Source organism: Triturus cristatus, chromosome 7, assembly GCF_964204655.1.
Source record: "Triturus cristatus chromosome 7, aTriCri1.1, whole genome shotgun sequence".
In the NCBI taxonomy this organism is placed as follows: Eukaryota; Metazoa; Chordata; class Amphibia; order Caudata; family Salamandridae; genus Triturus; species Triturus cristatus.
Window position 1 is genome coordinate 1,766,945,865 of NC_140590.1, and position 13,283 is coordinate 1,766,959,147.

Consider the following 13,283-nt stretch of genomic DNA (forward strand, 5'->3'; position numbering starts at 1 on the left):
CCCTCTCTCCTGTGCCCCACACATTTTTAGCCATGCTGTACAGCAGCCACTCGAGTGTACAACATGGCTTAAAGAAAAGAAAACACATTGGCACAGCTGTGCCATAGGCGAGACCAATTGGCTTTGCTTGTTCCTAGCGTTGCCACCTATTTGAGTTGAAAATAGCGGCCATTGATTCTGTTTTCTGTTTCGGTGCGTGCCAGGAGATGTCGTGATGTGTAATCACGGGTCAGACTCGTGCAGACGGGGCGGGCGTGACCCGCGCGTGCCTCGCGTGCGTTGGAGGGTGAGGAGGGCGTGTGCGGAGTGCTCCCCTGGTAACGGGCCCTGGATTTCCCCCTCGTATTTATATATAAACAGAGTCTGAGCGGGCACTCTGGAGCTGTTGTTTACCCGTTGGTCCGCGTGGCCCCCGCAGAGGGTACGGCACAGATCCGCAGCTCGCCCACTCCGCGCGGGGGCTCCAGCCCGTCCCTCACAGGCCGCCGCCGCCGTTGTCAGAGGCTCTGCATGGTCATGGCGCCACCCGAAGAGCGCGCACCCGCTGGAGACCCGGAGCTCGGGGCCAGCCTTACGGGGGCAAACCGTAGAGGTAAAAGGTGTATTTTCACTCTTTATGCAGCTCAGGGCACATTATTTAGAAACTGCATTTTATCAATGACATGAAGGATGTGAACTGTGGCCTTTTCATATATGCTGAACAAGCAGGTGCAACACGTCCATAAAGATGTCTAAGTATAACATGCATGAACTACTGTGTATGATCATTTTTAAATGTTTGACTCGTCATGTGTTATACTCGCACATTGTAATTTAATGTAGCGCGTTTGCTGGCGCCCAACGAGTCCAATAAAAGGGCGCCACTGAGTTTAGCCCGAAGACCTCAACATCGCTGAATCAAAGAGTAGACAAAATATTGGGGGGTAGATTGTTTGTCCTCGCGGGCGCAGTACTCTTAGCAGCATGAAAGTTTCATAACTAATGTCCCACCTGTCTGCGTGCTTGCGATCCCATCAAGGCAGTCTTGTGTGCGCGTGGACCACACAGCATGGCCAGGTCTTAAAGAACAGGCAGCTCCGAGCTCTCTTCAGGCCACACCGCAAAATGGCTGGGAAAACTGGATATTGCGTTGCGTTAACTGGATGAACATCTGTTTCTATTGTAGATCACGAGAGGCCCGGCGGTGCGAGAAAAGCGCTGAACAAAGTGTCCCGATTCCAGGCGGCGCTGGGGCTGGCAGCTGCTCTGCTCATCGTCATAGCGGGTCTCGCAGTGTACATCGGAGGTGAGTATCCATCACTTCAGTTCTTGGTTCGCCCCCGGTAAGCGGACATCGTTGATGGAGGACGTGCGACACCTACTGGTCGTTGCTGGCTTTGCTTTCAATTTATGGAATATAAGTGTGAACATTGTTCCTGGATAATATTTCCATAAGGAAACAGACCGTCTGTTTCCTTTAAATATCTGGAAATATTGTTACAGACGTGTGCACAATATTTTGTTAAATTGGTGTTTAAATAATAGCAAAACGCCCCTTTTCTGCCTCGTCCTCCAAAAAAGTAAGTCATAATAGTATGCTATCCTCACATCCCAAGCAAACCCTACCTTGAATATGAACGAGCAGGAAAATACTTGTGAACTGTGATCGGAACGTAACCCATTCGCACGACCTTTACTGCGCCTTTGATGGAAATAGTATTTACATTTCCACCACGGCAAACGTCTAATTTCACATCACATTGTTGTGTTTTTTAGGTCGAGCCCGAGCCAGCGTTTTGAACTTGTAAAGATGCTTTATAAATGTTTAGCACGGTCTGTTAGACTGCATGGATTTGCGCTTATTGGGTGCAATGTGTAATTTAATATCTGGGAAATGAACAGTACCAACCAGCCCAGGAGACCATAAAACAAGCTCCCGAACAGACGAAAAAAACGGCCCACACACAGAATGCAGGACTAGCCCTTCTTGCACTGCCTGACCGACCGATAGGCCAGACCGACCCTGCCCACACCCAGACTATTCGAGTACAGCATCCTTGCCCATGTTTTATAGCCGGGCTCTCTGTATCTTACCACGGGTCTTAGGAACATTTTTTATTACTTCAATTTCTGTTTTTGCCAGTTCTAAAGGGAAGACAGTGCTCCGAACAGCCCCACGCAAAAGACTCACGAAGCAGCGCTGCTGCTGATGGAAAGGACGGTGAGGTGCTGCCCCCTTGTGACGACGGCTGGATCTGGTACCGGAACAAGTGTTTCTATTTCTCTGACGCTGAAGGAAACTGGACGGAGGCCAAAGACTCGTGCGCTGCACTGGACTCCTCCCTGGCTCTGATTGACACCCAGCAGGAACTGGTAAGAGCTGTGAAACTCTCACTGTCTTATCCTGCTTTCTTTTATCCAAGAAAGATGTGGAGAGGATGTGGTCCGTCGGCTGCGCTGCCTCCTCTGGTGCAGGAAACCAGCGTTCGAGCCTCGAGGTCGCGTCCACATCCTGTGATTCTGGGCAAATCACGTAATCTCCCCGTGCCTGATTGTGTAATGTAAATATGGTGCTATGTAAAGCGCTCCAATACCTTCGGGTCGAGTTCGCGCTATATAAATATGCAAAAAAAAGAAACAATGAATTGTCCTCCCTCCCTTTGTTCAAATCCCTTCTCTCTCACACCTCCTTTGTCCTGTCACATCTTCTGTGTCTGAATTTTATTTCGGTGAAATGTGCTCAAATGTGCTTTCATTAACCGTCACCTTTTATCTGATAATCCTGTTAAAAAGTGTATAAACGAACAATGGGGCATATGTACAAGGAGTTAACGCCACTGTAGCATCAAGTTTTTGACGTTACGGCAGCTTTTTTTATCGCCTTATTTACAAGTTGCCGGTAACCTCAATTAGCAGCAGTTTTCTGGCTAAAACGTGAATTTTTAAGATTGCCACTTCTGTTAGCGAGAGTTAATGAAAATGAGATGCAAGTTAGGCGTTTCCGTGCAAAAACAGCCGCTAACCCAACTTCGCGATATTTATAAGGAACCCTTTGTATGGTGCAAAACCAAAAAAACTGCCTCTAACTGCAGTTGGAGGCAATTTTTAAGACCAAAAAACAGCTGGTCTTAAAAATGGTGCAGACACGTGGGGCCTCATTTCAGAAGGTTTTGGTGCTGGACAGCGCTGCAAGGAATGTTGCTGTGTTGCCCTGCGACAAAACTACAGGGCAGGAATGCGCACCATCAATAAGATAGGGCGCATTCCTGGGCCTCATTCACGGAAAGTGTTGCATCGCTGCGACAAAAGAGTTGCACCACTTTTAACTAAGCCCTTCTTGCAACACCATGGATGCGCTGTATTCACTGTACAGCGCTCCATGTTGCAATTAATGGCAAATACGTCTGGAATCCTGACGTATCTGTCAGTGCTAACGTCACGCATTGCTGCAGTTGTACTTCGATATCGGGGCGAGTGCGGTGTCAGTAGGGTTATGTCCATTGGTGAAGATGAAGTGATGGCATGTATCTGTACTCAATCTCACAACAAGTAACCGGATGGTATGTACACTATACCTAAATGTAAGTGCAAAGACAAGGGTTTAAAAAAATGATTCAGATGATGGAAAAAATATTTATAAAGATGAGAGCCCTCACTCACCGAGGTGACCTGCTTCATCATTGGGTCCCATCTTGCACACTGTGTCCGCAAGGTACTACCTTGACAAACCACCTTCTGCTTATGTGATAACCCTGTAAAATCACCCCTAGCCTAGGCTTTTCCTACCAGTTCATGTATCTTTCTCCTTCAAAGTACTGACTAATCCCGTATACTTGCTAAGTGATCCTTTACTAACCCCTTCCGTTGGTAGCTACTTGAAGCTCAAGAAAATGTGCCTTTCTTGCGCCTTCAATGCACTCACTGTGCTAAATGCAACTCCTTACAGTTTGTGGCTGCAAGTTGATGATATCCAAGGCTGCTTTGCAAGGCACACAGTCCTCGAACTGAGTGAGCATATCTATCTTTGAAACTAAGGCAAACAGAAGGGGAATATTGCCTAAGTTCCCTAAAGTAATAAAAGGAACAGGACACAATATCTTGTACGTTGATGCCTTTCACACTTTTAGTATGAGGATAATATACATTTAATTGTGTATCAACATTATTGCTGACAACGCAGTGCTCAGGCAGTGGACAAATATATATACAACAACATAGAACAAGACACTGAACAGATTCCAAGGTTGCATATGATTTTATGTCCAACATAAGCGGAGATCTTGTCTGTTCATATATGATGGCTCCTGGTGAACCATAACATGTTTTGAAAGTCGCGTAGGGAGAGGATGCCGATGTATATCGAGCTGCTCAGTTACTCTGACAATTCTGATGCGGTAAAGAAATTGTTACATAATGGTATGTATATTGTCCTTATACTAAAAATTTGAAAATCATCATCACACAATATATTGTGTCCTGTACACTTTTTCAATAACATTGATTATGATACACGCTAATATTTGAGTTTGACCCCTTCTAAAGCAATAGTAGAAGTGTTGGTGAATGAGTCCCATGGGACATTTGTTTGGCTTATTACACTTTCACTGGTTCTCGTAGGCAATCAGGGTGGTCCTCGTGTTTTATACATAAGTTGACTAAATAGCCTTTCAAAAACTAGTCAAGACTTTTGTGTTTTTGCCTCACTGTGTACTCCTTGACAATGTGGCTTATGTTCCGTCCACCATTATGTGCAGTGTGGTGACTATAATTCACTTGTCATTCAGCGAACAGAACACCTACAATGTTCTGACGGCAGGTAACGGTGTTGAGCAGGACATAAGCAAGTCCATGATTTCCTAAAGTAGAGGAAAAAAAATTCTACGGCTGCTTGCCTAGAGAAGTAGTGGTTCATGGAACGTAGGTATCCATGGACAGCCATTGAAATCTATTTGTAACGCCAGCCTGTGGTGGTTCCTTTCTACGATTGCATTCACAACATCTTCTTTTTTTGTGGTAATAGGTTGTTACAGCTACAGGGCAAAGTGGCTGTCCTACATGTGTGTAGAGATAAACGTTGAATTTTACCGCTACCTCTCGACAGTTTGCTATGCAAATCCATATCAAATTAGTTAACCAGTCTTTTGCAGAGGAATATAAACACTCTAGGGCAGTTATGTGAATCAAATTGGCTAATTTTCCAGTGACCAACTAATATTGTGTATGAATCAAGTTGGCCAAATGAGTGCGTCAAACAATGAATGTTCAAATTCAGGTTGCTGTTTTGTTTTTCTCTTCGGAAGTCACAAATGTCTCCTAGATGTATTCTTAATTCATTTTGGAAATCTCAGTCTGCACTCTGCAACTCCACAAACAACGGCGTTGAACTTTAATCTGGGCATTTCTGAATGTTCCTTTTTTTTGTTGTTTACAGGATTTAATGCTCCGTTACAAAGGGGAGCGTGATCACTGGATCGGTCTGCAGAGGGAAACTGATCAACAGTGGAAATGGGTCAATGGCACAGAATTCAGCAACTGGCAAGTAATCAGTCTTTACCTTAACTCACTGCCTGACATGTTTAAGTCCCTAATGCCATATGATGACCTGATCACAGAAACAACTTACTCAAATTGCGTACTTTCTGATGGCTGAGTCACCAGTTCCAGGTTGACTGCCTGCACGAAAGAGACCAGTATCTGTCTTGAATAAAGAGACTGGGGCTGCATTTTTATTCAAAATTGACTTAATAAAGACTGGAGAAGGCAGAGGTCATCAGTGGCGCTTGCGCCGCAAAGCACCCATCTATCTCCCCTAATGCTCAGGACCAATGACGGTATGGCAAAACCAAGTAAATGGTGTCATTGCCGGAACCCTTTTCAGAGGTTCATGGGGCAAGCAGGAGCTACTTGGCACTCCCATGGTGATTGAGGCCTCTTACTCCTGATTTCCCAGAGCTCGACCCACTATGGATCCTGAGCAACTGGGCCAAGTACCCCTTCAGCACTTGACTCTCTGTAGTACCATTCGCTGAGCAGCTCAAGGCTTGTTGGGGATAAGGTAAGTGAAACATGAACACAGGCTCACAACTGAACGTACGTTCAGCAACCTCAATACCTCTATGTCCAAAAAGTGAAATACAGTACACACTAAATAATAACATACTCTTCATAAGATCTATATTCTAACAATGTCTGTGCGGACATCAGTGCCTTGCTTTTTTAACTGCAGATTAGGGTTTTTCTGCGTTGCCTTGCGGCAACAACCAGGTTAGGCCCAGCTGGAGAATACGAATTGTAAAAGTCCCACAGTGGCTATTCAAAGTCAAGTGTTCCTGTGCCTTTGGCGCTCTAGTCAGAGCAGATTCCCCCCACAAAGATTTTGTGATTCGAGGTGCAGTCTTACCCACTTCTGCTGGAGATGAGACAGAAGACCGGGGAGCATTCAGCTGTCCTGGGTCATGGTTTAATTTGGCCGGTGCTAGCGATGATCGGTAGACTCGTTGCAGGTGGCACGGGGTCTCGACCTCTACGGTGCTCTTCCTTTGTTGCAGTAAGTACTATCTGTCTCCAATGGCAGACCCAGAGTACTACTCAAGTTTCAAAGTTATGAGTTCATTGTTGCACATTGTTCACTGGCAACTGCCCTCCGCTTCCTCCACGTCCCCCCTCCTGGCATACAGGGGTCATGTCCCTTCACTCATGGTGGCATCCCTTTTCAGGTCACAGGACTGCACAGGGAGTTTCTCCTATCTTCACTCCAGTGCTGTACCTGGATGACAGCCCTTAAGATTTACTGTGGCCCCCACCTGGCAAATGGCGATCATGAACAACGCACACGGTTGGATGAGCCAATCAGTGTGGCTGTCCTGATGGACCAAAATCTCATACTCTGCTCAAAGTCTCACTCAGCATGATTTCCACTATTCTAGGTAGCAGGCAATTTTCCTCTTGCAGGGTTCTGTGGTGTCGGGTCAGGCTTTAGCTCCTGCTCCAGGCAGGTGTTCTTGATTCTCGCGGGGGTAACATCACCTTAGCCTGCATGGGAGACTGGCAGACCCTTAGTCCCCAGTCATGGTCACAACCAGCAAAACGTATACTGAGCTTCCTGGTGCTGATGTATAGCTCTAAACTGTGTTCCCGACCGGTGTCTTCAGGTTCGGAAGATATCCAATGTACTCATCGTGACAATCTAAAGGGGAAAGAGGTGCAACTATTTTTGTTGGTGTAATATGGCATTCGAGTAATGCCATATTGGGAAGGTGGAGCAGATATTCTGCTGATTTGGGAAATTATTCTCCCTCTAAGACATGACTTGTAAGGACTGTTTAGGGTCTCTGTTATTTCTAGGTTTCCTCTCTACTGCACATATAGCCAGTGCCAAGTCACCCTCGGGTAATCGAGCGCTTTAGAAAACTAATTAACATAACATGAACATATTGCGACTCACTGGACAAGTGATGAGTAATTTAGTAATACAGAAAAAAACGCTACTCAAAGCTTGCTATAAAGTTTTAATGTAGGACCAACATTGTAATTTACCCCACTAGTTGTGTTGGGTCAAAGTAGAACAATTGTGGGTGACAGGTCCTGAAGAAGGTGGTTAAAAGAACTTGATATCCACCCACCATATTATTTAAAGATTCCAGTTCAAGAGGCAACAATGGAAGACTAATCAGGAGTGGTCTCCTTGTTTGTTTGTTGAAGAACATTGTTTTGAGGGACATGGCAAATGTGTGTATTGAGAGTGTGTTAGTGTAGTGATGAATGAAAGATGGCTATATATAATGGTTACATAAGAAGACAAAACATTCCCCACATACACTCACTCACAAGCAGACAGACACAAGCTAGAGAATCTCAAATTTTGCATTCTGATTGCATGTATAATTCATATTATATTGTAGTTTTTATGCACTGCCTGTGACGGTTTGATATGTTACTGTCTCAAGGCTATCCTGAGATAACATTTGAGTTGCTTAAGTAAACTAAACTAGATACACTCAAGCACAAACCAAACTCACACATGAGAGGGACACTAAAATAAGAACAGATGAAGTGCCACAGTAATATACTTAATTACAACTGTAATGGATGCAACGCTGATTACAAAGAAAGTATTTAGGCAGCCACCATTCTTAAGAGATGGGAATCCTCAGAAAAGCCTTGGCGTGCCTGTTTGACTTTGTGAAATGTAGCATTAGAGAAATTGGTCTTTTTCTAAAACGAGAAAGAAGTATTGGCAGTGGCAATAGATCTGGCTTATGAACAAACGTGTCTTTTGTGTTATTGATAGGTTTAGACACTCAGTAAGCCCACATACATGCTCTCACTCACACATCCATGCATCCATTCACTTATTCATTCTTGCATTTTCGCACTGACACAACCATAATAAACCACATTCAAACTCAAAAGTACAAAAAATAAAACCTGCTGCTTTCTAAACCCAATGGGCCTATGCTTGCAATAATACAACTAAAAATAGCAGTGGGTGTCCGTCTTGCTAAGATATTGTAACTAGTGTAGCATTGTTTTAAAGATAAAGTACAGCCGCCACATTAAGAACCAAAATGTTGTCCATCTTGGAATGGTAAAACAATGATAACCTGTGGACAATAGCAGTCCATAATGGTCTTCTGGTTCCGAGCATGTGGCAGATAGTGCACTGCAGATAAAATTAGCAGTAAGCAAGTGACCAGTTAGCAATGCCTGGAGAGCTGTGGCATCCTTTAAACATTAACCCCTTGCGTGCCCATGACGGAACCACTCCGTCATGAGCCACGGGCGGCGTGTGCTCATGACGGAGTGGTTCCGTCATGCTGCGGCCGCTCCGCCCACGCGTCGCTGATTCCCCGCCTGTGCGGGCGAATTAACGAGTGGGCGGAGTCGTGACGGAACCACTCCGTCATGAGCACAGCTTGCCCGTGACTCATGACGGAGTGGTTCCGTCACGAGCATGGCGGCGCCGTGCTCACCCCACACTCCTCCAGCGCCGCGGCAGAATTTGCGCCGCTGCCAAGGGGTTAACATAAAAAGAGGAGAAGCAAAGAAATGAAAGAGGAACTAGAATCAACAAATTCTTAACTAAAGGACTGTCCAGTCCAACCAGCTCTGAAACCGAAGGGCACTAATTTTCATATAATCATAAATTGCTGTCATTCACAGGGTAAGACAGCTAATGACTGGCGAGAAATGAACCATTACCCCATGCAGTTCTCTGTCAAGGAAGCATAGTGTAAATGATACTCCGACAAACCAATGGCAGAAAAGGGTGCACCCACATGCCTGCTATGTATCTCAATGGATATACATTTATAGATATGCATGAGGTTGTATTTAATGATTTTGTTTTGTTGCAATATTCAGGCAGACAGCTAATAAGAGATTTTAGCACAAATTATAGTGCAGATCTTCTCCCCAAAGGGCTTGTTCGAGGTGGTAACCAAAATCGAAATCATTCCATACAAACATAATTTGTGACATTTTATTTAAATAATTTCCAATCTGTAGTAATAACAATACACACTTGTAAATGAATGTAAATGTATGCGTCTTGTAAAGCGCACTGCTGCCCTGAGGCGTCGTGGCGCTGTAGACCGCTGGGGAACCCGTCCTGGCTATCGCTGTGAGATGGTACCTCCAGGGTATCTCCAAGGTGAAACCAGGCATCTCCGGCGAATGTGGGGGGCCGTTGTGGAGATGAGGCAAGCTAATGATCCACCCCACCTCCTCCTGCTCTCCGTTGTGTTCTTACCCAGCCCACTCTGTGTTTTGAAACATATCCAAATCTAGTTGTGTTTAGAAACTCACCATCCGCCCTCCACATGCTCTCTGTTGTGTTTTCCGATACCCACCACCCTCCCACTCTCCACAGTGTTTTCAAATGCCTACCCCCTCCCGCTCACTGTAGTATTTTCAAACATCTACCCCCTCCTGCTCTCTGAAGTGTTTTCAGAAACAAAAGCCCATCCACTCCCACTCTCCAAACTGTTTTCAAACACCCTCGCACATCCCTCCCACTCTCTGTAATGTTTTACAATACCTAAGCCCACCCACTCCCACTCTCTGTAGTGTTTTCACACACCCTCCCTCACCCCCTCCCACTTTCTGTAGTGTTTTCGAACACCTAGGCCTACCCACTTTCCCTCTCTGTATTGTTTTCATACACCTACCCCCTCCTGCTCTTTGTAGTGTTTTAAAACACCCTCCCCCATACCTCCCACTGTTTTCAAATACATAAGCACACCCACTCCTGCCCTCCACAGTTTTTTCAAGCACCTTCCCCCCACCTCCTCCCCCTTTCCATAGTGTTTTCAAACACCTAAGCCCACCCACTCCCCCTCTCCTTAGTGTTTTCGAACACCTACCCCATCCCACACTCAGTAGAGGATTCCAACACCTAGCCCCACCTCCCTCACATTCGCTGAAGTGTTTTCAAACACTCTCCCTCCCGCTCTCGGTAGGGTTTTTAAACACCTACACCCTCCTACTCTCTGTTTTCAAACACCTAAGCCCACCCGTCTCTGCGTAGTGTTTCGAAACACCTAACTCCTCCCGTGCCCAGTAGAGTTTTCAAACACCTACTCCCACCTCCCTCACGTTCTCTGTAGTTTTTTACAAACACCCTCCCTCACCCCTTCCCACTCTTTGTAGTGTTTTCTATTTGGCAAAGTGTAAGGGTGCCCTCCAGATCTAGTCCTCCTTGGACTCACAATGTGGAAGTGGATGCCAAAGTCTCTCTTTCTGTTCTGTTCTCTGTGAAGGTGCAGGTGGAGTGATGGTGGATCGGGTAAATGTAACTTTCCACCAATCAGTCCTGGTTGTCGTGGCATTACCACATGGGCAGCCTTGCTTCTCTTTCAAAATGGGGAAGTAGTTGCAAGACATTCCTCTCACTAAGATGCCCCTCTCGCAGGTATTCCCCTCTCATGGGATGTCCCGGAGGCCCTCCTTGCCAGGTTTCCACTGGACAGGTGCCTTTCACCGTGTCGCTCCAATACAACCCTCCAGATGTGTGGAGGAAGCGCTACGAGTCCCACATTTGGGTCCTTAGCTCCACCTGAAGGGTTGTTGTTGGCTCCTGTCCTCTCACACAAGATCTACGTCCTCCTGAGACCTGCAGAAGAGCAGCTGTGGATCCATCTCTCGTGTCGGGATACGCTGCCACCGGCGTCCCTGAGACCTTTGCCCCTTGGATATCCATGGTCTGGTGTGGAGTGGTCAGTTCCTCTTCTTCAGGACGTCCGAGCACTCTCGCCATCCAGTCTCCCATTCAACTCCAAAGGTGGGTGTCACAAATGGTCCAGCCTGCTTGCCTCTGCAATCACCAGGTGTTCTGAAGACTCGGAGATAGGTATTTTCTCCAAGTGCCACCGATTTTCTCCAGGCACTGTGCTTCGATGTTCTTGCACTTGGCACCTTCGCCTTCTGGGGTGCGGGTTGGTAGATTACACACCCCTCTCGTCGTCTTTCTTCTTGTTGATATTTCTTCTATGTTCTTTGCGGTGGCGTCATGTCACTCAACTTCCTCCTTCTTGTTCTTTTCTTCGCAACGCGGTCTAGTCCCATCTTCTTGCTCGTCTTCACTGACCAGGTCTCTCCGTGTGACGTGCACTCCACACGTGTCTCCTTGGTCTTGTCCTACCCCTAGGAGAATGGATTCTTTCCCTTCGGTGACCAGACCTGTCGTTGCGACCTTCCGGGTCAATACTCATTCTCGGTCTTCATTCTTGGATTCCAGGTCTTTCGTCTCTGACCTCTTCTTCGGTCCTCTCCACGGACCTGTACTTGGTCATCTTGTCAGACCACTCGGACATCATCTCTTTCACCTTCTGACTGGTCATCTTCTCGGTGATGTCATCTTCTCCGTGACCTGCTGACAGGTCATCTTCTATGTGACCTTCTGGCCGGTCATCTTCTCTGCCACCCTCTGGCAGCTCGTCTTCTCTGCGACCCTCTGGAAGCTCGTCTTCTCTGCGACCCTCTGGCAGGTCATCTTCTCTGCGACTCTCTGGCAGGTCGTCTTCTCTGCGACCCTCTGGTAGGTCATCTTCACTGCTCTCGGGCTCCAGCCTGTACCGTCCGTATCTGGGGTACATCTTCGGCGCAACTTCTCTCCTTGCGCTCTTTCTTGCTCCGCTTGCGGTGGCATCCTTTTGCCACTGGGCACACATGCTGCGCAATTCCTCTGTTCTCCAGGACCTTGCCGCCTTCTCTCCTGGTGGCAAACTTCCAGTGTCCTTGCTTGCTGCATATTTACCTCTGCCTTGGCTAACTTGTGTTTTTCCTTCCAGGGAACACAGTTTGTTCACCGCTTCTCCTTCCAGGCAACACACCGTGCATTCTCTGCTTCCCCGCTGCGCCTGGCCATTCAGCGTTAGTATCTCAGGGCTATCCTCACTGCTGCAGTGACCACCTATGGCCAACCGGTGTCACTGCCTTTCTTCCTGGGGTTCCCTTCTTGTGTCACTTGACACCCCAGGTCTCTCCTGTTTCACTTCCTCCTGTTGCCCAGTTACCTTCACCTTTACTTCCCTTGGCCTTCAGACTGGGGCAGCATGCATGCAAACTGTCCTTCTGCGCACCTTTGTATTGTTTCTACACTCTTAGCATTGTTTCTATGTCCAGACAGCCTTTACTGTCACCCTTTTCTCCATTTAGCTAGGTGTAGTACTGCTAGATGGCACTGTTCGAACTAGAGTAGAACTTTCTGTAGCCTCGGCAGCTTCGCCACGCTGCAGGCTCAACTCTTTCTTATGGGCCGATCACCAGTCTCATTTACACCCGGTTGTGCAGCGCGGGGTGCCAGCATGGCGGAGCGCTAGCACCTCCACACATCTCTTCCTCGCCAGCCCCATTCAGGATTGCTCACAAGACTCCCACATTCCTGGGCAGTGCACCTTTCCTGATAGCTGCCGCCCTTAACACATAACTGCAGCCAGATCCCGCAAGACTACTACCCCTTCACCGCGGTAGGTATTTATTTTATTTTTATTTTGGGGCCGTGCCGAACATCTCATCAGTTTATGTTACTTTTTTTTTTCTTAGTGGTGCCAGCCGCACAGTCACTTTCTGTGCTCCGCCCCTCGCAGCAGGCCCTCTTGCTTCATGGGCTGCGCGGGGGTGTCGTACATGAGTGTAATGTAACTCGTGTCGCACTAGAAGGGAGTAGTCTTTTCTCCGTGTTTGTCAAGCTTCCTGACGTCATGGCCAATCAGCTATCGTGGGCGGCCATGACGTCAGGGGGTGGGGAGAGAATCGGGAGAAGAGCGCGGAGATTGTAACGGGCAGTTGTCTCCCCGCCTGCT

At 47.1% G+C, this 13,283-nt stretch overlaps 1 protein-coding gene across 1 annotated transcript in view; it reads left to right on the top strand.

The window, feature by feature from the left end:
- The first annotated feature begins 400 nt into the window (after nucleotides 1-400).
- Nucleotides 401-13,283, top strand: part of LOC146813025 (uncharacterized) — a 31,733-nt gene continuing 18,850 nt past the window's right edge. Inside the window, exons 1-4 of the mRNA XM_085614672.1 lie at nucleotides 401-592; nucleotides 1,166-1,285; nucleotides 2,123-2,352; nucleotides 5,411-5,514. Of these exons, the coding sequence (XP_085470798.1) occupies nucleotides 511-592; nucleotides 1,166-1,285; nucleotides 2,123-2,352; nucleotides 5,411-5,514 (536 nt within the window). The 5' untranslated portion in view covers nucleotides 401-510. The remainder of the gene's footprint in view (nucleotides 593-1,165; nucleotides 1,286-2,122; nucleotides 2,353-5,410; nucleotides 5,515-13,283) is intronic.